This window comes from Cimex lectularius, unplaced genomic scaffold, assembly GCF_000648675.2.
Source record: "Cimex lectularius strain Harlan isolate CLEC.00 unplaced genomic scaffold, Clec_2.1 scaffold26, whole genome shotgun sequence".
In the NCBI taxonomy this organism is placed as follows: domain Eukaryota; kingdom Metazoa; phylum Arthropoda; class Insecta; order Hemiptera; family Cimicidae; genus Cimex; species Cimex lectularius.
This window is the reverse complement of record NW_019392721.1, coordinates 2,031,597-2,054,470: the sequence shown is the minus strand read 5'-3', so window position 1 is coordinate 2,054,470 and position 22,874 is coordinate 2,031,597. Positions and strand designations below refer to the sequence as shown.

At 32.1% G+C, this 22,874-nt stretch overlaps 2 protein-coding genes across 4 annotated transcripts in view; both read left to right on the top strand.

Annotated features, from left to right (window-relative positions):
* Positions 1 to 11,518, top strand: part of LOC106663977 — an 89,104-nt gene extending 77,586 nt beyond the window's left edge. For all 3 annotated transcript variants that reach the window (XM_024226663.1, XM_024226665.1, XM_024226664.1), the window contains 8 exons: positions 1,084 to 1,163; positions 1,218 to 1,381; positions 4,234 to 5,266; positions 5,338 to 5,630; positions 5,699 to 5,820; positions 5,884 to 5,943; positions 6,390 to 8,867; positions 11,381 to 11,518. In XM_024226663.1, the coding sequence (XP_024082431.1) occupies positions 1,084 to 1,163; positions 1,218 to 1,381; positions 4,234 to 5,266; positions 5,338 to 5,630; positions 5,699 to 5,820; positions 5,884 to 5,943; positions 6,390 to 8,794 (4,157 nt within the window). In that variant the 3' untranslated portion in view covers positions 8,795 to 8,867; positions 11,381 to 11,518. The remainder of the gene's footprint in view (positions 1 to 1,083; positions 1,164 to 1,217; positions 1,382 to 4,233; positions 5,267 to 5,337; positions 5,631 to 5,698; positions 5,821 to 5,883; positions 5,944 to 6,389; positions 8,868 to 11,380) is intronic.
* A 2,954-nt stretch (positions 11,519 to 14,472) lies between these two features.
* On the top strand, positions 14,473 to 18,395 carry LOC106663979 (mitochondrial import inner membrane translocase subunit Tim13). The gene is made up of 3 exons (XM_014389269.2): positions 14,473 to 14,842; positions 15,054 to 15,122; positions 18,154 to 18,395. Exons 1-3 carry the CDS (start codon positions 14,738 to 14,740, stop codon positions 18,250 to 18,252), a joined length of 273 nt encoding a protein of 90 aa, XP_014244755.1. The 5' UTR covers positions 14,473 to 14,737; the 3' UTR covers positions 18,253 to 18,395.
* The last annotated feature ends 4,479 nt before the right edge of the window (positions 18,396 to 22,874 follow it).

Here is a 22,874-nt window from a genome sequence, read left to right as displayed (position 1 = left end):
TTTTCTCTTGAGATGTCATATTGAAGATCAGTTTATTGTAGTTGTAAAACTAAAAAAAAAAATTACTTTTATTCGCGAACTTGGCAAATCCTTAGCAAGATGCTTATTGAATAATTTCTGCCATAAAAGACCCACTTTGTGTATTTTTCATTGCATATAATCATAAAAAGTTAATACAGAAACAATGGACTCTCTTTTTTCTTCATATTTTACATATTTAGATAATTTTATTATATTATGTACTATTTTATTTTAATTTTTTTAAGGCCTACTTTTAATTTTTACTTTTTTACAGTTTTATTGTAAAAGTATTTAATATAGAACTAAGCTGAACAGTGATCAACTTTTTTTTCTTCAAATGAAATGCCATATTTTTCACACTTTTAAGTCTTTTACATTCTCAATAATGATACCAAAAACAATGGCAGATGGATTTTTTATCCATGCTGTAATGCTTATGTCAATTATTTCTTTGTAAATTATGTATACATGTATCAATAAAAATATGTCTGTCTATATATCTATCTAATGATACCAGGAACTCAAAACTGCATAGAATTGTTCTGGGATATAGGTTTCCTTCAGAACTCGATAATTTCCATTTATCATGGTTAAAAAAATTGAAATTTTATTGGAATAAAATATGAAAATATAATTTCTACATTGTAGATATTATAATAAAAATTTAAATGAGAACAATCAGCTACACGGTAAATTGAAATTATCGAGCTGTGAAGGAAATGTCAATATCTTGAGAACAAATCAATGTATTTTTGAGTTTTCGGTATCATTTTTAGAATGGAAAGGACTTTCAAACTGTGTGAAAAAATGGAGCATAACATGAGATAAAAAGAAATAAAAAGCTCCCACTTATTAAAATTGTGTTATCATTAGTAGATTCTATGTAAAAAATTATCTTTCAAAAACTTAGTTGTACAATAAAAATAGACAGCGTTAAAATAAAAGGCAGTGTCTTATAAATACTCACATAGTATAAAAAGAAAAAAATAACTGAACATAGGAATAATAATTATTCATTAGTGTCAAGGATTACATAATTATTAACTAAATCTCTTTCTTCAGGATTTTCAGCAGGAGGTCCGCCCCCACCTCCTCCACCACCTGTTCAAGGAAGCATACCACCTGTCCGAATCGCATCAGAGGTATACCATTTTAATTATGCTTATGAAACACAAAATAATCGATGTAATGTCTAGATCGGACCCAAAAAGCATTACGAGCCTCCAGCTGCTATTCAGAATGCGATGATGACAAAAGACAAAAAGCCGTTCACATATACGCCTGGGGGGTTGGACCTAGCTCAGATCAGGAGTCCCAGAATGGCGAAAAGGATCAGCCGAAATGCTCACATGGAAGATAGGTATGATTTGTAAATAGGAGTGTGATGTAACTAACAGAAAAAACAAACATTGCACTTGTTTTATATTATTTTGTACAAATTTGCACTAATATTTATTTATAAATATATTGTGGAATAACACAATGTGGTTTTTATTTTACCTATCTCTTTGCATGCTATTTCCTTGACTGAAAAGAAAAAAAATGTGGACTATGTGAAATTTTTATAAAATTATTGCATGTTCTCTAAGTGTGTTTTTCTATCCTAACTTTCACATTGTAAATATGTACTATTTCTAGTATCTCTTCTGTAAAGAGTTATATTTACATGCGATATTTATTTTTGTTGTATAATAATTCAAAGTAGTTTGTTAATTCCTCATTTTTATAAAAATTACATTCATTTCATAATATATAATTCAATTGAGAGACATTTTGATCTTTGAAAATGAACATTATAACTTATACCATACTGATTTAAAAATAATATCAATGTTCAATATTTGTGAGAAATAGTAATGATTTGGAACTAAATTATAAAAAAATATACATTAAAATATATGCTTTGGTCGACTGTCATCTCATGAGAAAAATTTCTCTGCTAGTAAATTTGAACAAAATTAATATATTAAATAAATGAACGGGACCAATTACAAAATCGGATCATATTTTAAAGTATGAAGATATTTTTTCAGGCGCATTCAACCATTCAACATTTTATTGAAGATATCAATTTCAGGGACACCAGCCTCCCCTCTTCAGTCTTATTTCATTTTTGGAAACACATCAATTCAAAAATGAAACGTGACTGAAGAGGGGAGGCTTGTACTCTGAAATTGATATCATCGTATGTTCAATGGCTAAAAAACACCTGAAAAAAGCTCTTCAAATAAGCCAACAACCAGGAAGGAAGAAGAGGAGAATAAATTTTAAAGTATGTATTGGGTTGTCCGGAAAATAATGCAGGATTTTGGTATTAAACAAAAAAAAAGAAACTAGTTACTTTAAAGCAATGTTCTTTAATCAAAATAATTTCCCATACTCTCAATACATTTCTCCCAACGTGTTGGTAACTTATTAATTCAGTCTGAGTAGAATTCAGAATTTTTAGAATTGATAAAGTCAATAAATGCATTTTCCAGTTCCGTTTGATTTTTGAATATTATGTGTTGTAAGTAGTGGTCCAGGTGTCTAAAAAAATGGTAGTCAGTAGGCGAGAGGTCCGGAGAGTAGGGTGGGTGAGGCAAAGTTTCATAGCCAAGCTCCAATAATTTTTGTGACGTTACACGTGACACATGTGGTCGAGCGTTGTCATGCAACAAAATGGGCCCTTTCCGATTGACCAAAGAGGGCTTCATTACTGCCAATTTCTGATGCATGGTATTAATTTGGTTACAGTATGATTCAGCATTGATGGTTTCGCCAGGATTTAAGAAGCTGTAGTGTATTAAACCAAATGAAGCCCACCATACCGTAACCATTACCTTTTTTTGATGAGTTGGGGGCTTTGGAAAATGTATTGGAGCTTCTCCTTTGTCGAGCCACTGTCCAGAACGTCTAGTGTTATCGTAGAGAATCCACTTTTCGTCACATGTAACAATTCTGGCCAGAAATGGGTCATTTTTGTTTCGACAAAGAAGTGATGCACAAACATCAAAGCGCTGATTTTTTTGGCGATCGTTTAATGAGTGTGGAACCCAATTTTCGAGTTTTTTCACTTTTCCAATCGCCTTGAGGTGGTCAGCGACGGTCGTTTTACTGACTTTGAGTTGCTCTGCAAGTTCTCGAACAGTTGTTTTGGGGTTTTCTTCCACCACTGATCGCAGAACATCATCATTAAGAGAGGAAGGCCTTCCACGACCTTCTTCATCTTCAAGGCTGAAATCTCCCTCCCGAAATTTTTTAAACCACCTTTGCACAGTGCACTCATTAACACAACCCTCGCCCCAGACTTGGTTAATGTTTCTAGCCGTTTGGGCTCCGCTTCGGCCGAGTTTAAACTCGTAAAAGAAAATCGTACGAAATTCTCGCTTTGACATTATAAGGATGACTGAATTATTTCCAAGTAGCGGAATGCTACAGAGGTAAACAAACAATATCATTTGGAAGAGGATTAATAAGTGTTGACATTCATACAAATGAGTAATCCTGTAAACGTAAACAGAATATTTTATATAGATTTTTTTTAATGAAAACTTAAAATCCTGCATTATTTTCCGGACAACCCGATACTTATAAAGTACGTAAGTAACTTGTGTTTCCACATTAGCCATTCTTTGGACATTTCAAATTTGATAAAAAAAATTATTTAGATTGTTATGGTTCTGATCTCTCACAAGAATATATGGTGAAAGGTAAAAAAATATTTGCATAAATTTTACTAAATAATAACATATATATACAAAAGCATATTTTTGGATTCATTTACTTTATTGTTTATTTTTAATAGACTGAGAAATAACCCCTAAAGCAAGTTGCCACTACGACAAAAAAATAATATAAAGTGTGTAGAGAAAATAATATAAAGTAATAATAAAATCAATAAAGTATGGTGAAAATATAAATTATATATTTATTTTGTTTTCCATTTTCTGGAAGATGGTAAGGACTCATGTATTCCAATTGTTTAAATTGATTCAATTGATTAAAAAAATATTTTGAGCTTTTAAGAGGGTTCAGGGCTGAAAACAAATTTATATTTGTTTTAAAATCAGATACTGTACCTTTAATTGATTAAACAGAGATCAAAATGTCAAAAAAATTTGAGTCATAGTTTTTTCTTTCATCATACAACAAAATAAATAAATACTATAAACATAAGGATTTTGGGTAATATTTAAAGATAAAAATATTTTGCTTTTTAAATAATTTCAGTTGCACGCCACAATTACAGCAAAGACCACCTGGAGCACCAACACAGCCCCTGCCACCATCAGCATTAGCAGCGATGCAGCCTCAAATAGCAATACCAGTCTTCCCACCTGGGGGCGGATTTTCAAACACTCCTTCACACGGGCAATCTTCTCCATCTTTACCTCCTCCTCCACCAATGCCTGTTTCACCTGAGCACTCTGGATTTCCTCCTCCCCCACCATTGCCAGCTTTTAACACTAACAGTGATGATGCTCCAGATTTCCCCCCGCCACCTCCACCATTGCAAAATCCAGGAACTCCAGGCACACCTTCATTCACTGGAGCTATGAATTTTCCACCACCTCCTCCTCCATTGCCTGAAGCAAATACATCATACCAAAACACTCAGGCTAATTATGGTCAGAATGGAAGTGGTCCTAAGAACGGAAACAGATCTCCTCCAAGTTATCTCAATGATATCCAAAATCGCCCTGCTTTAAGATCTGTAGGACCTGCCAACCAATATAGACCACCTCCGAGTGATTTTGTGGCTGAGATTCCATGTCATGCACCGCTTAGACCGACAAACCAACCTCCAAAATCATCTTTTGACCCAAATAACACTCAAGCTTCAATTCAAGTACAATTGAAACCAGTTTCACCAAAACCAGTTCCTGTTTCAAACTGCGGCCCACCTTACATCCCTGTACAGCCAGTTTACATCCAACCCAAACCAGCAGAAGTCCTTTTTGACAATAAACAGCAACCAGCTTATGAGCCATCACATCACACAGTAGTCATCCCAGTGCAAAACACAAAGCCCACCCCATTGCAGATGCCAACAAACCAACAACCGCCAACACCACCAAAACAAATGCCACCGACACCAGGAAGTGCAACAAAGTCACCTGCACCTTGGATGACCAGTCGTCAACAATCTAAAGAATCTCCACCACCATGGGCTATCAGACAAAACCAAGTTGAATCTCCACAACCACAAAATCTATCTCAACAACAACCAACTGGTTCTGTAACTAGAGTCATACCAATCCAAGTAAACAACCTTGATTAAAAAATTTCATGATCAATTGAATTTTACAATTAAAAACTTATTTTTTCTTAAAGATTGAAGGTAGGGAACCACAACCGACTTCTCAACCTCAACCGACTTATCAACCACAGCAGCCCAGTCATCAACAGTACCAATCTCCTGTTTATCAGCAGCAATCACCTTCTCCAGTTTATCAACAAGTACCAAATTTTCAACAGCAAGGGGCTCCAATGACACAAGAACAAGTTAAAACTAGAATAATTCCAATTCAAATTGAAGGAGCTGAATCACCTAGAAATTATTCTTCACAACAGTCTGTACCAAACCAAAACTCTCCCCATTCAGATAATTTGCAGAGAACAACAAGGTTGGATATTACATAATATATAACAATTGTTACAAGTTTATAATTATGGATGGTTTATTTTTTTACAGTGTAGACGGAAGTAGACAGTTGCAAAGTCAAAACAGTTGGAGTCAAGGAACCTCTAATCCTATTCAGTCCAGATCCTTTAGAGTTTTGCAAAAGATAACTGGTTCTGACGAAGAAGCTACTGGTATGTTTACATATATTATTTTTTATAGAGATTTTAATTTTTAAAAAAAATTAAAATTGACAGGCCCATTTCAAAATCCTGGTGCAGAAACATTTCTAGTCAATAGGGTTTTCCCTCCTCAAGGTAATTAATTTTTATATGAATAACATTTAATTTTAATCTGTTATTTATTTATAAAAATAATAAAAGACAATGTTATTTTTTTTAAATAAAGAAAAAAAAGCAATGTTTGCAATCACAATAGTGTTAATTGTCAGCTCTGAAATAGATTTTTGTTTAAAATGTAACTATAACACAAATGTACAGAAAACTGCATAAACTGCTGATGACTAATGATGGCATGGACGGATTTTAAAAACCCAACCCATTAATCAAGTACTCAATACAAAATAAAATTCAAAGAAAATCTAAATACTATCATTGAGTTCATAAAAGAATTTGAATTATGACACAAAATAGTACATCCGATTCTTGGTTATTTTAATAAACATATATTATAATTTCAACAATTGGATTGAATTTATTTATTTGAGGCAAATCATATAGGAGATGTGTCTTATTTGTTATAGCTACAGCTCCAGTGGGTGCAGATAATAATATGTGTTGGGATCCTAATACACCTCCTCCATACTACCCCAATCCCAATTATTGGTACTACCCTCCAAAAAATCCAGAGGAACAGCAAAAATTTTGGGAACATTATAATGCCATGTGTGCATACATGGCTCAGATGAATGCCGCTGCAATTAGATATAGTCCGTATCCCATGTATCCATACGTACCCACCTACCCCAGCGATTCAGAAGAATACTCTGGCTATTCTTCGAGCGATGAAATGTCCTATTATGGTCACATGTTTAAAAAACAAGCTGAATTGCAAGCGGCGGCTCAAAAACAATATTACGATGCCCAACTTGCAGCTCAAAATCAGCAGCAATTACCGACCCCTCAAAATGTCCAGTCAGCTGAGCAAAACAGTAAAGATGACAATAATAGAGAATCTGATAATTCGCCGGAACAAAATGAAAATTCTGATGAATCTGACACTGATACAGAAGTGGAAGAAGAGTGCAAACCGATTGCGCTTCAAAGTATTAAGTCAGTACCAAATCTAAATGTGTATATTTCCCAGAGTCCCGATTCAAGTTCTGAAGAAAGTGATTTGGAAGAACTTGAAGAGGAAGAATCAGATTCTGAACTTCCTCATCAACTGAGTGTTATATTTGAAGAGAGTGAGCATTCGAGTGATGCAGAAAGCTTTAAGAAGCATGCAATAAAGAAAGAAATTGATGAAAGTGACGCAGGTAGTTCACCATCAACCCTGAACAATAATGAGGAAGATGATGATTCCCCTGTTGTTGTTCGTTTACCTTTGCAATTCAAAATCAGTAGATCAGAAAATGATGAAGAAGTAACCACTGTGATAGTAGGAAACAGTGAAGTCAATGCTAATTCGGAGGAAAAGGAAGGAAATTCAGATAATTTAATCATTACTGAAATAATAAAAGAGAATAGCGATCCAGACGTAACTGCGACCATTAATTTAAATTTGTTGAAGAGAAAATCAATGCAAAAAGATGTCTCAGAAGTGACAATGACAGGAAGTGAAAAAAGTGATTCGGAATCGCCTACAGACTTTTGGAGAGATATACATGATAAAGAAACAGATATTGCAAAATCTCCTAATACGGTCAATGAAACACAATCTCTGATATCTGAAGATGATTCAAAACACGAAGAAAGCGACTATCACTGGGAAGACGATTCTAGCAGCACAAGCATTCAGACTGTGAAAAAAGGGTTATCAGAAAGTGAAAATTTCAGTGGAAGTGAAGTCGAAGTTCCATCGAATGTTGAAGAGAATGAAAATGCTGAAGATGAAGAAGCGGAAACGTGTGATGAAGAAAAACATGAGACTGAAACATTACTTCCTAAAAGCAATGATTCTTCTAATGAAACAAGTAGTAGTGAAGAAGAGACTGATAACTCTGATGAGGATAGTAGCGATTCAAGTTCAGATAATGAAGAAAGTGATGTCGAAAAAGAAAAAAGCACTGAAGAAAAAGCTGAACCTTGTCAGAACTCAGAAATACAGACTAAGTGCAAATTGGAAAAATTGACATCCTTAGAGGAGAGTGAGGAAGATGATTCAGGAGTCACATCAGATATAAGTAGACATATTTCTGAGACTGATACAGGTAGTGATGCAGAATGCACAAGTGAATTAAGGAAAATGACGAGGTACCAAAGGGCAGCAACACATTCCAGATTATTCAAATTATTACAGGATGAGTGTGGAGTAGAACAAGAGAATGTTGATCATGAGCCTCTAGCGATGAAAAGAGAAAGACTGACATTACCTCTTAATACTCAAAACATTGGAGAGCAAGAAAGCCTGAGCTCATCTAGTGGCATCAACTCTCCACTTTCTCCAACTGCCACTGACAGATTAGTAAAAGAGTTGGTCCAAAGTTTGCTGAGTAGAAAAAAAGGGCGCCATTTTAGAAAATTGCCTTTGGAAAAGCTCCACGCTGCTGCACTTAAGATTCTCCAAGAAGATATGGATCCATATGACACAGGATCTACTTCTGATGATAGCAGCTTTTTCTTATCGCCTGCCAGTAATCCTCAAAGTAATTCCTCTGAGGTCGCTGAACGTATGCAAGTAGAAATCCCAAACCCAGAAACATACGGTGTCAATTATTACGACTACTGTAATTATTACAACACCTGGGCTAACCCAGATCGCAATCGCCAGTCAGGCAATTTTGAGGATTATGATATAGTCCCGTCGAAAACGTTCAAAATTTTACAGGACAACTCACAAATTGAACCGGTGAACTCACAGACTACAAAAGGAATTGTAGTTCGTTGTCCTAGAGTTTCAAGTTCCCGATGTAATAATCCTAACCATTCGCCTGATAGCACACTAACTCCAAGAGAACCTGAAACATCTGGTCCTCAAGAAACATGAAACCCAGAGGGAAACTAATGAAGGGTTTTCATCAGTTCTTGACTTGCCCATAAGGTCACAATCATATTAGGAGGTACCTCGATAACTTAAGTTAACATTGATTTGCAAAATTGATGATTGTTATTGGAGTCTAACATTTTCCTCTTAATTAAATTTATATTAATAACAAAAATAATATTGTATATCTTATATATCACATGGAGTAAACTCCACCTTTTATTCATCTACTCTAGAATTTATTACTTTTACCATCCAGCTACTTTTATCATACAACTTTAAAATGATCAACCTAGACTATCCGAAGGTTTATCAATTTCGCTTTATAAGGTCTTTCTTTGCTAAATGTCCTTTGTTCAAATTGTGTTTGCATGTGAGAGAGAAAATGAGAATTTTTGAAGCAGAAATGATAGTAACTTTTTTTTTTATATCAAGTTAATGCACTGCAAATAATCTCCCAGTTTGTATAGTGAGAAAAATATTTTGTTTTTAAGTAATATTTTTGTCTATTTCTTTTTCCATTGTCAATTTTTGAAACATTCCTACGGTAGAATCTTGATGTGACAACATAAAAACTGTACATAAATAACAGAATTAACAAAATGGATTAACAAATTAATAATTATGCATTTTTGAAATGTTCTAATTTTGCTCATTAAAGGGTGTTAAAACTGTTGGCCGTTAACATTCCGATTAATTGCCCATTTTTGCCCGTTTTCTTGTTATTATATGTATATTTCTTTTTGTACAAATTCTGACCATTCTGCTTTATGAACGATAAATATGCATATAAATTTTGGTGCTGGATAAATTTAAGTACCCTTTATTTTGGTCAATTAAATTAGTTCCATCAATTTAAAAATGACTATATTTTTCCATTTTGAAAAAAAGGTGCAGTTTGCTTCGGACTTTGAATTGTAACATTTGAAATTTTCACTTTTTTTTTCATAATTCATCATTTATTTAACACTGCACTTGTCTTTTCACTTCTAACAGTTTTGAAAGCCTTTTTAACAAAATTACTATCATTATAATAATCAAAAGTCCTAACTATGATTAAGAATTAAAGTAATAATTGTTATGAAAATCATAAATTAAGAAACTTGTGCCGTTTCCACTAAAATTATTATTGTAGCTATTGATTTAACTGGTGAATTTTATTATATATGTAATTAAAACAAGCATGAAGACTAAAAAGTAGGGATTTTTTATCAATACATATCATCACGAATGTTTAATACTGGTATGGTACCTACTTTTTTAAAAATTGAATAAAGCTTCAATAATTGATTAGGATGTTCATATTTCATTATGTGGAGCGATTAAACTGTTCTAAGGAAAAACAAACTCAAATTGTTTGTTTTTATAATTACAGTATAAAAGAAAAAAACAAACAAATTAAAATTAAAGGTTTATTTTAAAAATCACCAGTTTGATGTAGTTTCTTTTTTAAACTGGGAAGTTAATAAAGAAACAGAAATATGCTAAAAGTATGGATAAACTAATGCAAACTATTTTTATGGTAAAATAGCACATACAATTGAGCAGTATTGATAAATTGTTGTCAAGTTTGATAAATACTCCATTGGGACATCAAACTGTTTTGATAGTTGAAATCAGATATTAAAAGGTTAGGTTAGTTTAAGTGTCGACTATTCAGTTTTATCAATATTTTTACCAATATATTAAGCATGGATTTACAATTAAATATTATAGTAAAAATTTAACACCTTTGATTTTTTTGTTTATTATTACTAACAAATAATTCAAATAGTTTTCATGCAGATATATTTCTAACCAAATTATTTTGTTTCAGCTACAAGACAGTAATTAGTTAATTTAAGTCAAACTCAACAGAAAATAAAATCATTTTAAGAAGTTGTGTCATTTTAAACCTTTAAAATTATACTGTTTAAATTAAATTATCTGGTCAATAAAAAAAATATTGTTCATTTTTTTAAAGAAAAATCATTGAAATTTTGGATTACAGAATAACTATTGAATTCATACTTCAACCCAGTTAACAATTTCTTAAACAAAACAATTTAGGAGAAAAATAAATCCTTGTGGATATGCATGTAGAATAATTAACAGTATTTTTTTATGTTGTCACTCAGTATTAAATGTTTTAAATTTTCTAGTAGAATAATTGAGGCTTTTTTATTATCAATTTTGTCAGGAACAATAGTTCCAAGATTGTTCTTTGATTTAGTTATTTTAATTATTTAATGACAATTTATGACAAATTTTTGAAAAGGACTTTTTCATTCAACCAAAATATGGAATACATTGTCAGACACAAATAGAATTAAATAACAATTGAAAAACAATTAAAATACAAGGAAAAACAACATTGTTTTATAGATGTTTGGTTACATGTTAAAACACAATTATGATTTAAAAATTCCTCGTGCAAGTTAAATAAATTTAAAAAAAATATTAGCTCTTGAATTTGATTTAAATTTACATTAGGGCAAACATTTTAATTTTTAGCATTCTGTTATGTCAACAATAAAGTCTGGGGAAATGAAGTGTATATCCTTTAAAACTTGCGTAATCAATTTAATTTACCAGCTTTTTATTTTTCAGATCGTCTTGATGAATCCGAATACTGAGATGAACAAGTCAAATGATTACATTTGTAACAACACTTCACTCGAGCTTTACTCACAACGGAAGAAAAGGACCTTTTTCTGTTTTTTAAAAAGCTGACATCATAAGAATTTTAGATTATTTTATATTTATCATAGAATATTGTACTATTGTTTGATAGAGAGCTTTGAATTATTTATATTCTTGTTTTATGGTTTTTGTTTCATTCTGTGTTCCGTTTGTCGCAAATATTTCAAATGGTTGTGTTGTCAATTTTGTTGCATTTGAGTTACATTAATTTAAGAAAATAGTTTTTGCTTGCAACTATACTTAAAATACAAAAAGATTTTGTATACTGTCTGCTCGTATTTTTATTTTTGATTACTTTCTTTAATTGTTCAGATTTATATATTATGTACTGTTTTATTGTCAAAAAGTAATACCAATGTTTTAATTTAGGATGTTTTTTAATTTATAACTAGTGACATTTTTACTTTAACCATTTTTACTTGGAAGAACATTGCTTATAAAAGGTTTTTTCATTGTTAAAAACTTGAATGCAATATTGTTTGGCATACATCAGTTGTTTATGGAGGAATAAACATATTTTTCAAGTTTAGATGTTTGATTTATTTATTTTAATTTAAGCAAGAACAACTAAGAAAATAAATAGAAACAACATCAGAAGACAGTGGGAAGCTGCTAAAACCTGTCAATATTTCTTATATTTAAAAAGCAGTTTTGTAAGGTATGGAGATGTATACAATATACTGATGAGAATTTATAGAATGATTTGAATTGAAAATAAAATTGAAAAAAAAATTGAAAAAAAAAATGGTTTCATGTGAAGTTATGCCGTGAAATAAAAGAATAGCTTGCTTTATTTTGTTAAAAAATTATATCTAAATTATGAGAAATATATGTTTTATTTTTAAAACTAAATAATTTGGCTTATACAATCCATATTATTTAAAAAATTTGTATTTCTTTGGTTGCTAAAGCAGCATGGGTCTCAGGGCAAACCCCTCAGCTGGTGTACCCCAAGGCTCTATTCTTTGTCCTTTACTCTTTTCCAAGGTTCTAAACGATATTCCGTTAGTTCTTAATTTCCCCCAATTTCATCTATTTGCTGATGACACTTGCTTTATATTCCATGTCCTACAAGCAGCTCTGAAGAACGGTCAAGAAATAACTGCATATTAAACCAAGAAATCATATATTTTCCTACATTAACATTTTCAGCTACATTCTAAGTCATAATAAACCTAGGGTTTAATNGATATATTAAATCAAGCAAATGGCCTCAATACCTTTCAACTTTCCCCACATTCCTTATCCAAATTCACCAATCATATCCCAAGCCTTCAACACTCTTCTGAAACTTTAGCCTCATCCTTCAGAATTTTTTATTTTATAGTTATCATTGAACACAAAAATAATTCTTAAACAGTAACGATTGTAAAGAAATAAAAAAAGACATTGACAATATTACATAAGATTTTATTTAGTAGTGTTTGTATTATTTTTAATATTGCTATGTTTGAATACATGTCCACACAGGCTTTAGAACAGTTAAACAAATCTGTATAATAATATTTTATTTTGTATAGTAAGGTTGGAACTGGTCCTCTCAGTCCGTGTAGTTGGCTACACCTTAAACTTATTTCTGCCCTTTTTTCACTGTTTCTTTCCATCATGCCACGTACCTTGCAGTTAAAATTAATGCTGAGATGGAATTAATACCGAGCGACACAACCCCTCGACAGACCAGATGACCAGGAGTAATGCCATTCGTGTTTTGTGTTTTTTATATTAATTTTATTTATTATATTTATAGTAAAGCTAGTTTTAAGATTTTTATTACTCGTATCATTATGTACCAATATGTATAACTGATTGTAAATATGTTTATTTTATAGTTATGTTAATTACGCGGCTATTATGATTATTATTACATTTAGAGACCGGATTTTTATGCAGTGATATTTTGTTTGCCACCACAACGACTGAGTAAATCAATTATCTATCCAAATCATGTATCTAGCAAGCTGTGGGTTAAATTTTATAGAGCATATGCGATGAATATCGCATAAAATTGCATATTTGAACAATATCGCATATTTGAAGGATTTTTACTTAAAATCTCACAAATTTTTATTGACCGTAGGCACTATTTCACGGAAGACAATTTAGAGTACTTGTTTATTAACATTAATTATACTCAATTAGTATAAAATAAATAATTTAATTATGTAAGTGAGAAAATATTTTTGATAAATGTAAATGGTGGCCGCAACAGTGGCGTTGACATGGCACTCATCACTGTAACGTAAAGGTCCCAGGTTCGAATCCAGCGGCCTGCCTTCGAACCCGACACACTTACAAATGCGTTTTTTGTATCTTGACCGGTACCCCAAGGGTTCAAATAACCTTGTAGTTGAAATACCCTCGTTAAGAAAGATAGTAAAAAAAACTGGTTTACTGCATATCATTGCATATTTTAATATATTACTACTTCATATTTTACTGCATAAAAATCTGGTCTCTCATTATATTATTACTCACCCTATCTTCATCATTTCTATTAGGTGTGTTTAGGTCTCCTGGGTAAAGCAACTATTAGGCTGAAGGAAACCAGGATGAGGCGAGATAGAAGTTCAATGTGGATTATGTATTTTAAAGAAACAAGAAAGGGAAAAAATTATGAGTTTAATAGAAATAAGATTGGAATATGTAGCATTAGGTTTAATTGAAAGGATCTCTTTTAAAACATTTTCATGAGTAATATTTGAAAAAATTAAAGGATTTATGGCTAAGATGACTATATGAAATGGAACTATTGTGCAGGAAAGTAGCTGGTGGGTAACCTGTACCAACGGATACCCCGGAGATTTATTATTTAAGTTCAAAATCAGGGGAAAATTTTATTGCGTTATGTTATGGGTAATATTTTTCTCTTTTATTTTTAAACTAGACTATTTAGACTGTAATTATAAGTGAATATAATGAGAAAATAGTTTGAAATACTTACCGAAGATCGTCGGTCGCTGTCACATTGCGCGGTAATCAGACGTCATGCCATCGACGCACATCATCGATTCATTCAAAATCCAAAGATGATGATTTCTTAATTAATCATCAAATTAATTTTCTTCGTAATTTTAAGCGGATGACCGCTTTAAAAATCGTCGAGGGCCTTCGATAAACGCAAAATCAACATTTATTTTTAAAAAAACCGACACGTGGCCGAGCCTAGATCTAATTCAGAAGCCAGGGGATTTTCCCTCTAAATTCACTGTTACAACCACACATCCTCTTGGGCTGGTAATAAATTGTAAATTTTGTATTTAAACCATGGATTCTTTATCTACGACTGGGATAGCAAGCAATCGAAAAGATGAACTCATGGAGACGGTTAAGCAGCAGATTGCTGTCGCCAACGCTCAAGAGTTGCTTACGGTAATCTTATCAATACATAACCTTATACCGGCTTAATTATTTATTTTCTCTATTATGTTATTTCTATTTTATTATTCTGTTTATTCTTTAAAAAACAAGTTTCTAAGGCTATTTTCCATTTTTTCAAATTTCACGTTCTAAGGGTAGAATCGTTTCTACCTGAGAGAAAACTAGTTAGTCCTTAATATTGTGTTTTTCTCTGTGCTTTCAGAAAATGACAGAAAAGTGCTTCAAAAAGTGTATAGGAAAGCCAGGAGCTTCGTTAGATAGTTCAGAACAAGTGAGGGAACTTTTTACTTATTAATTTGTTGTATTTGGGAGTGTCCGATGTGCATAGGCAACCGTGTAAACTGGTATGCTCAACCTCCCCATTCTTTACAAAATGTCTACATACACCTGATGATCATTACAAAAACGGAATATACAAACATTCAGTCAAATTATGATGGGGATATTTGATCGTAAACTCAGTTTTATTACTCATGTATAACGATGAAGTTAATAAGGGCAAATCGTCTATCTGCGTACTTTTCCTTCTACCCAGTCAGCTGCCAATAAACTTTTCTGTACTATAGTGTTTAAAGTGTTAAATGTATGGACCAATTTTTCCTCACTAATAATCTGAAGCTAGAAGCTATTGTCCTACATGTGAGGCTCAAAGAAGGACAGGCGTAAAGGAGGATCAGCCTGTCCACCACCTTGTACACAAATAATGTGCATTTCAGTATGACGGTTATGAAAAAACAAATTCAGATGTTACTTTCATCCTATTTTAGGGCAAAACGATCTTAAGTATGTCTACAAATTGACAGAATTAAGTTTTTAATAGGTGGTTTCAATTTTCTTTGAAGATTGACTCAGTACTAACATTGCAAAAAGTCCTTTTTTCTAGGCTTGTTGCAACTTTTTGGTGGTACTCCATCATCGAAGGTTGAATATAAATGATTTGGATTTATACAGGCTCATATCCGCACAAGTACATACCAACATATAAACATGTGCTGAGTTGACCCTATTCGCTCCTCATAGTCCACCGGTAATTTTAGCTTCAGCTATTTAAGTAAATTGCTGGAAGACTTGAGAATCGCCTACCCCCGGTGTTGGAAGTCCGGGAGCAGACCTTAGTACTAGGTTGGGCTCTGGGGGTAGGTGTTGGGTACAGTCAACAGCTAGGTCAATTCAGCACCCAACGCATACAGTTCCAAACCCATTCGTACTCACGTTCATTCTTAAATACATTTACTCTTATTTACAAACCATTCATTCAATTAGGTTGATGGAGTCCTCAATATTATACAACTAGCCTAATTGGGGTCGATGGGGTACTCAAGATTCCACCATAGACCATCTCACATCACTCATTCACGCTAATAAATACATTCACTCACAACACAAATTAGGTATATACAATTATTATTACTATTACAATAAAACATCCCTGTTTTCTCCAAGAATCCCAAATACTAAGCACATTTCTCAAATTGAGTGTCATTCCTGTGCACACTCTGTATGGAGCCAAGGAATTGCATTCTTCAGTTAGGTGGGACATATCGAGCAACCTTTCTCTTCATGCCAGGCCATATGCGGGCTTTGGCCCAAAAATAACTGCCGTGTGTCAACCTCGCATGGTCTATTCTTAACCGTCACGACCCTACAAGTCAGATCCTCCGATGGCCACCCTTGACAATGTTCTTGACAGAGCTTCCCTGTCAACCTGGCCCATTTACGCTGCCACCTTCTTTTAATCATAATAATTTTAATAATAAGATTGAGATAAGGCTGAAGATGCTTACAATGTAAGTGAAAAGCTTAGCAAATAAACTAACAATTAGTTTTAACTAAAGCCTTCATTTATATTCAACTATATTGGGATGTTGATGGCTGCAACGGTTTAGGCGTTGACACGGCGCTCATCATTGTAAGTAAAGATCCTGACATACTTACAAATACAATCTGTTGTAAAATAGGTAATTATTGTTTGTAAGGAAATCTTCGTGGGCCAGGGGGTGATGGAAGTGAGGAGGATGAACACTTGCTGTAATGGGCAACTTATCCATTGCCTAGTCCTCTCGTTCGACACCCCTAAAAATCCCGATGAGATTAGGGCGGCGTTCTACTGATTAAAGGTCCGCCCTTATATTCCAATGCTGGTTAGGGATGGTTAGGGAGGTGCAAGTGCAAGTGCCAGAGGCTTGGGTATATCTCCCTGCATTACAAGTTACCTCAGTAATTTTTGAGTGTGGGAGGGAAGCTAACCAGAAAGAAACTGTGTGTAGCGACCCTCCAACCTGTGTTAACTGTGACAGAGCTCAAGTGTGTCCTGCCCTCACAAAGGAAAAAGAGATTCAAAGAGAGGCAATCGGTGGTAGTAGGGCGGGCACGGCTAACTATGCTCAGGCCATCTCCCATCCTTCTAAGCATCAGGTTATATGTAAAGAAACATGTTTTTCTTAAATAACATTAAAAAATCTAACTTTTGAATGGATTGACATAAAACGATGAGTTTTACGGCAATCTATTTCACTTTAGATGTGTCACAATTTTTTTTCTTTTCTTAAACACGACGTGCTAAGTACCCTGAATAGCTTAATAAACAAATAAATACAAAAATCAAAACACTATATCTCAGTTAATATAAATAATATAAAATAAATTTTGCATTCATGGTAAGGTGTATGTAGACTTTTTGTACTGTTTCCAGAATGATTAAATGGCCCAGCAATTTTTAAAAAATTGACCTTCAGTTCTAATAGTTGTAAAGCAATTATATTCATCATTAAATTTATTGTAATTTTGTTACAAATAATTACCTTTGATTTGGATTCACTTAATTCATCTCAATTTGATCCTAATAAGTTTTTAATATTGTAAAATGGACACATGCTTGTTTATAAATAAAATGGACACATGCTTGTTTATAAATAGAGTGCAAAATAACGATAGGAATTGTCTTAAATTGAAGTTATATTTGATAACATCCAATTTACTTTATTAAAATTGAATGTTTTAAATTAATTCTTAATGTTAATAAAGCAGTAAAAATTTAATTAGGCTTAATTTATTACGTTGTTATGTGAGGTAATTAGTACAATGGAAAAAATGAGATTTATCCTGCTTTTTGAAATAACACATGCTAATTTAGTTCTGCAGATGGGTTCATATGGAAATGTAAAATGTAATTTATAAATTAAAAATAATTTCTTTAAATTCAAAAATAATTTTGATTATGTGAGACATGTTTGGAATGATTTTTTTTTTTTTTTTTCAATGTGTAATAATTTTTTATTATGCTTGTTTTTGTTTTGTTCCAGAAATGTGTACTTATGTGCATGGATAGGTATATGGATTCTTGGAATTTAGTCTCAAAGACTTACGGAAACCGGATTCAGAGGGAGCGCGATAGAAACTGACAGCAGCACAGCTAGGATATAAACTAATTGGATAATTGTGTAGTATCTGATATAAATTAATAGCACAATTCAATTTTTTTATACTTATTGTAGGTAATTTTTTCTTGTAATTTTTCATTAAAGTGTTCCATTCTATTGTTTTATGTCTGTATTTTCTAAGAATATTGTTGGATGCATTTTCCATGCGGGATTCCTGGGGCAGGATAACTTTGAGATTAGATAAGATAAGGCAAAGGTTTTTTTGTCGATTCGAATTTGAAAGAGTGCCCGTTAAGTATTTTGAAGTTTCCTGTAGAGCTAAATAACTTATTTTTGCTTTCAATAGAGGGACACGTAGTAGATGATAACCTCCAGGTTGTTCAAACTGCTAGGCAATTTGAAGGCATGATATCTGATGTTACTTTTACTTAAACACTTATGAATGTACATAAATTTACCTATCTTTTAAACCACATATTACCATAAATAGAGACTCCTTTGGCTACTGTCCTTTTTAGCAACTGTTTAAACCCGCCTCGGCTCCTTCTTTTGCCTAATTAGTCTGACAACTGATTGATTTAAAAAATATTTTAATCAATTTGAGATCCCACAACTTTCATATAGCCTAGGAAGGGCTGGCCTGACCCTATCCACAGAGGATACTGTTTTTTAATTTACCATTTTTAACTCCAAATTAAACTTTTTCAATTTCAAATTAACCCTTTTTAACTTCAAATTTGCCCTTTTTAACTTCAAATTATCCTTTTTTAACCTCAAATTAACCATTTTTAACTTCAAATTATCCCTAACTTCAAATTATCCTTTTTTTAACCTCAAATTAACCATTTTTAACTTCAAATTATCCCTTTAGAACTTCAATTTAACCCATTTTAACTTCAAATTATCCATTTAAAACTTCAATTTAACCCTTTTTAACTTCAAATTATCCATTTAGAACTTCAATTGAACCCTTTTTAACTTCAAATTATCCATTTATAACTTCAATTTAACCCTTTTTAACTTCAAATTAACCCTTTTTAAACCACAAATTATCCCTTTTTAACTTCAAATTATCCCTTTATAATTTCAATTTAACCCTTTTTAACTTCAAATTATCCATTTATAACTTCAATTTAACCCTTTTTAACTTCAAATTAACCCTTTTCAAACCACAAATTATCCCTTTTTAACTTCAATTTAACCCTTTTAAACTGCAAATTAACCCTTTTTAAACAACAAATTATCCCTTTATAACTTCAATTTAACCCTTTAAACTTCAAGTTATCCCTTCATAACTTCAATTTAACCCTTTTAAACTTCAAATTATCCCTTTATACCTTCAATTTAACCCTTTTTAACTTCAAATTATACCTTTATAATTTCAAATTAACCTTTTTAAACCATAAATTATTCCTTTTTAACTTCAAATTATCCCTTTATAACTTCAATTTAACGCTTTTAAACTTCAAGTTATCCCTTTATAACTTCAATTTAACCCTTTTAAACTTCAAATTATCCCTTTGTAACTTCAATTTAACCCCTTTTAAACTTAAAATTATCCCTTTATAATTTCAATTTTACCCTTTTAACTTCAAATTAACCCTTTTTAAACCCCAAATTACCCCTTTTTAACATCAAATTACCCGTTTTAAACTTCAAATTAACCTTTTTTTAACCTCAAATTAACCCTTTATTTAAAGAGAAAAAAGGATATGGTATGAAATATTTGTTAGCATGTAGTACAAAGCATGCAAGTAAAATTGTATTCTATTACTCTTCTAAAATAATTGCGACTTTTGTTAAATATAAAATAATTGGGCTTCTAGAAGACTTACAATTACAATTAAAATTAAAAGTTATAAAAATAAACAATTCTTCTTTTAATTTGAGATTTTCAAAAATTTATATATATATATATATATATATTATAATAGGTTCGTTTCTTATCTGTAATACATGAAAATTAATAATATAAAAACAACTGGTTCTTCTATTTTAGTTGAGATTTTTTTAAAATGTAAAGTAATTGGCTTATATAAAATAATTATTTCATTCATCAAAAAAAAAAAAAAAAAAAAAAAAGGAAAGCACATAATTGGTTTTCTTGTGGTATTTTTGATAAGAACTAATGTTATATTTAAAAAAAAAACATTAAATTACAAGAAGAATCGTTTAATTTTATATAACTTTTTATTTTAATTGTAATTAATTTTGATGTTTGGGGTTTCATTGGGTTATAAGAACCCATTTTATATTTAAAAAGTTAAAAGAAAATTCCTTTTGTTTTTGTCATTTTTAATTTTAATTGTAATTATTTTTCAAAACTAATAAAAAAAAGGATTCGTTTTTTAAATGAGAGAAAATGAGGTTTTAAAAGGGATATTAAAAAAATCAAATTAAGAGAAGAATCATTTATTGTTGTAGATACTCTTATATAACTTTTAATTTCATTTAATTTTCATATGGTCTTATAAAAGCCCAGTTAATGTATATTAAAAAAACCCATATATTTATTACCATCGCCTAAGTTGTTCTGAATGGTTTAAAGAAAGAGTTAATTTGAAGTAAAAAAAGGTCTAATTTGAAGTAAAAAAAGGTTTAATTTGAAATTAAAAAGGATTAATTTGAAGCTAAGGTAAAAAAGAATTATTTGACGGGAAAAATCTGTAGAAGAACATTTTATTGTACAAATAAACAAAAGTATGTGCATACATAATATGTAGGTTTAACAACGTACATATTAGAAAAAATAACTACCATTTGAAATTCTCAAAATTTTTCCTGTTAATTATTGTGCCAAAGGTATGACTCGTAGAAACTGCAAACCAATCCATTTAACATGACTTTCCACCAAGATTTCAACTTTGCCTCCTCTTGAAATACGGAATGGAGTGAGAATCATGGGGCAAACTTTTGTCCGGATCTGTCCTACAAGTTTTATAAGGCAGTTGCAATAGTTTCTTTCTAACTGCGTCGTTACACCCCTTCAAGGTTTAATGGTCCAGGGGCGGGACTTAGTGACCACTTAATACAGTCACCCTGTTTGTTTCCCACGAGATGAGATTGCCAAGATAAGGATTTCATGCCAATAGACCAAACAACGGCAATATTTCAATGAAAAAGTCAATATTTTATTTTAAACTTGCGAGAACTATGGACCTCCATTACCTTTAACAATTGGTAAAACAAATATTCGTTAAATCTTGTTAGTCTTGAGTAGGATCTTGTTAGTTGGTTGCTATCGATAATTTTGGATTGCCAATCATAATCGTACTTAGTTTTGACTTCGTACACGTTGCAGTTTTTAACATTCTTCAGTGGTGGGTTTTTTGTTGTTTAGGGTTACAAGCAGATTATTTGGAGATTATCAACTAACGGTCACTAAACACCACCCACACGTTATAAGCAGAGTGAAACAAGACCTTTAAGTAATCTTGCTAATTGGTCGTTACCGATGATTATGGTCTGCCTAACACAGCTTGTTTAATCTTCAAACACGTTGCAGCTTTTAGCCATCTTCAGTGCTGGGATTTTAATTGGCATATTTTTTAAAATTTTCGATCAGTTTGATCAGCCCATCAACGCTGTTTAGTTCTCAGACTGTGCAGTTTTTAGCCGTCTTGTTCAAGGATATAAACAGGGCGAGGCAAGACAAAATATCCAATCGATTTTTTTAAAAGTTGGTCGCTACCGATCATTTTGGTCTGCCTATCATACTTAGTTATATCAGTATTATTTGAAAAGATAAAGCAAAGTGCACGAGGTTAAATACGGATAGGGACGGAATAAACCAAATTTGAACAGGTGCTAAAGGGGCGTCGGTGGCCGCAAGGTTTAGTCTTTGACACGCCGCTCATCACTGTAAGGTGAAGGTCCCCGGGTTCGAATCCAGCGGCCCTGCATTCGAACCCGACATACTTACAAATGGGCTTTTTTTTTTTCAAAAACCCCGGAACCCTCGGAAAAAAAACAAAAAAAACTGCTATACAGCCGATTTCCTATTCGAAATGAATCAATTTGGCTATTGACAGGCAATCCTGGGACTTTTTTTTTTTGAAATTACATTCCCTTGCCTTTTAATCAAAGGAACTTCATATCCGTTATATTATTTATTTAGTACACTTATACATTTCAACAGTTATGCCAATCCATTAGGTTTCGTGGCCCGATGGACCAAATAAATTCTTTTTAATTAATTAATCTTTAAGTAAGTTATTGGGTGAGATAAAAATGGCAAAAAGGTGGGGGTTGAGATGGAAAGTTGGTTGTCCGAGAATCACGATAGCTCAAGTGGTAGAGCAGCGGCGTATTTAGCCGAAGGTCGTGGATTCGAATCCCGCTCGTCACACTGGCTTTTTTATCTTAACTAATACTTTACTTAAAGATTAATTAATTGAAAAGAAGTTATGCTAATACTTTACACTACGATCAATTCAAAATAGGAAGGAAAAAACGTAACAATTTATAGGAATCGATAAAGTACGTTTTACTCGTTTATCTATTAATAATTCAAATGATAAATAATTAAATCTCGGATTAACCGTCCAATGATTGATGAACCGGCTGCTTGTTATTAAATTTAATCTTTATCTATAGGCGTAATAAATTAATGATGAAAATACAGTTGTCCGAAAGGGTTATAA

What these genes read in the sequence shown, in the direction of transcription:
- LOC106663979 (XM_014389269.2), top strand. Translation starts at nt 14,738, where the DNA reads ATGGATTCTTTATCTACGACTGGGATAGCAAGCAATCGAAAAGATGAA. An exon ending in ACGCTCAAGAGTTGCTTACG is followed by an intron (nt 14,843 to 15,053) that starts GTAATCTTATCA and finishes CTGTGCTTTCAG; the next exon opens with AAAATGACAGAAAAGTGCTT. An exon ending in CGTTAGATAGTTCAGAACAA is followed by an intron (nt 15,123 to 18,153) that starts GTGAGGGAACTT and finishes GTTTTGTTCCAG; the next exon opens with AAATGTGTACTTATGTGCAT.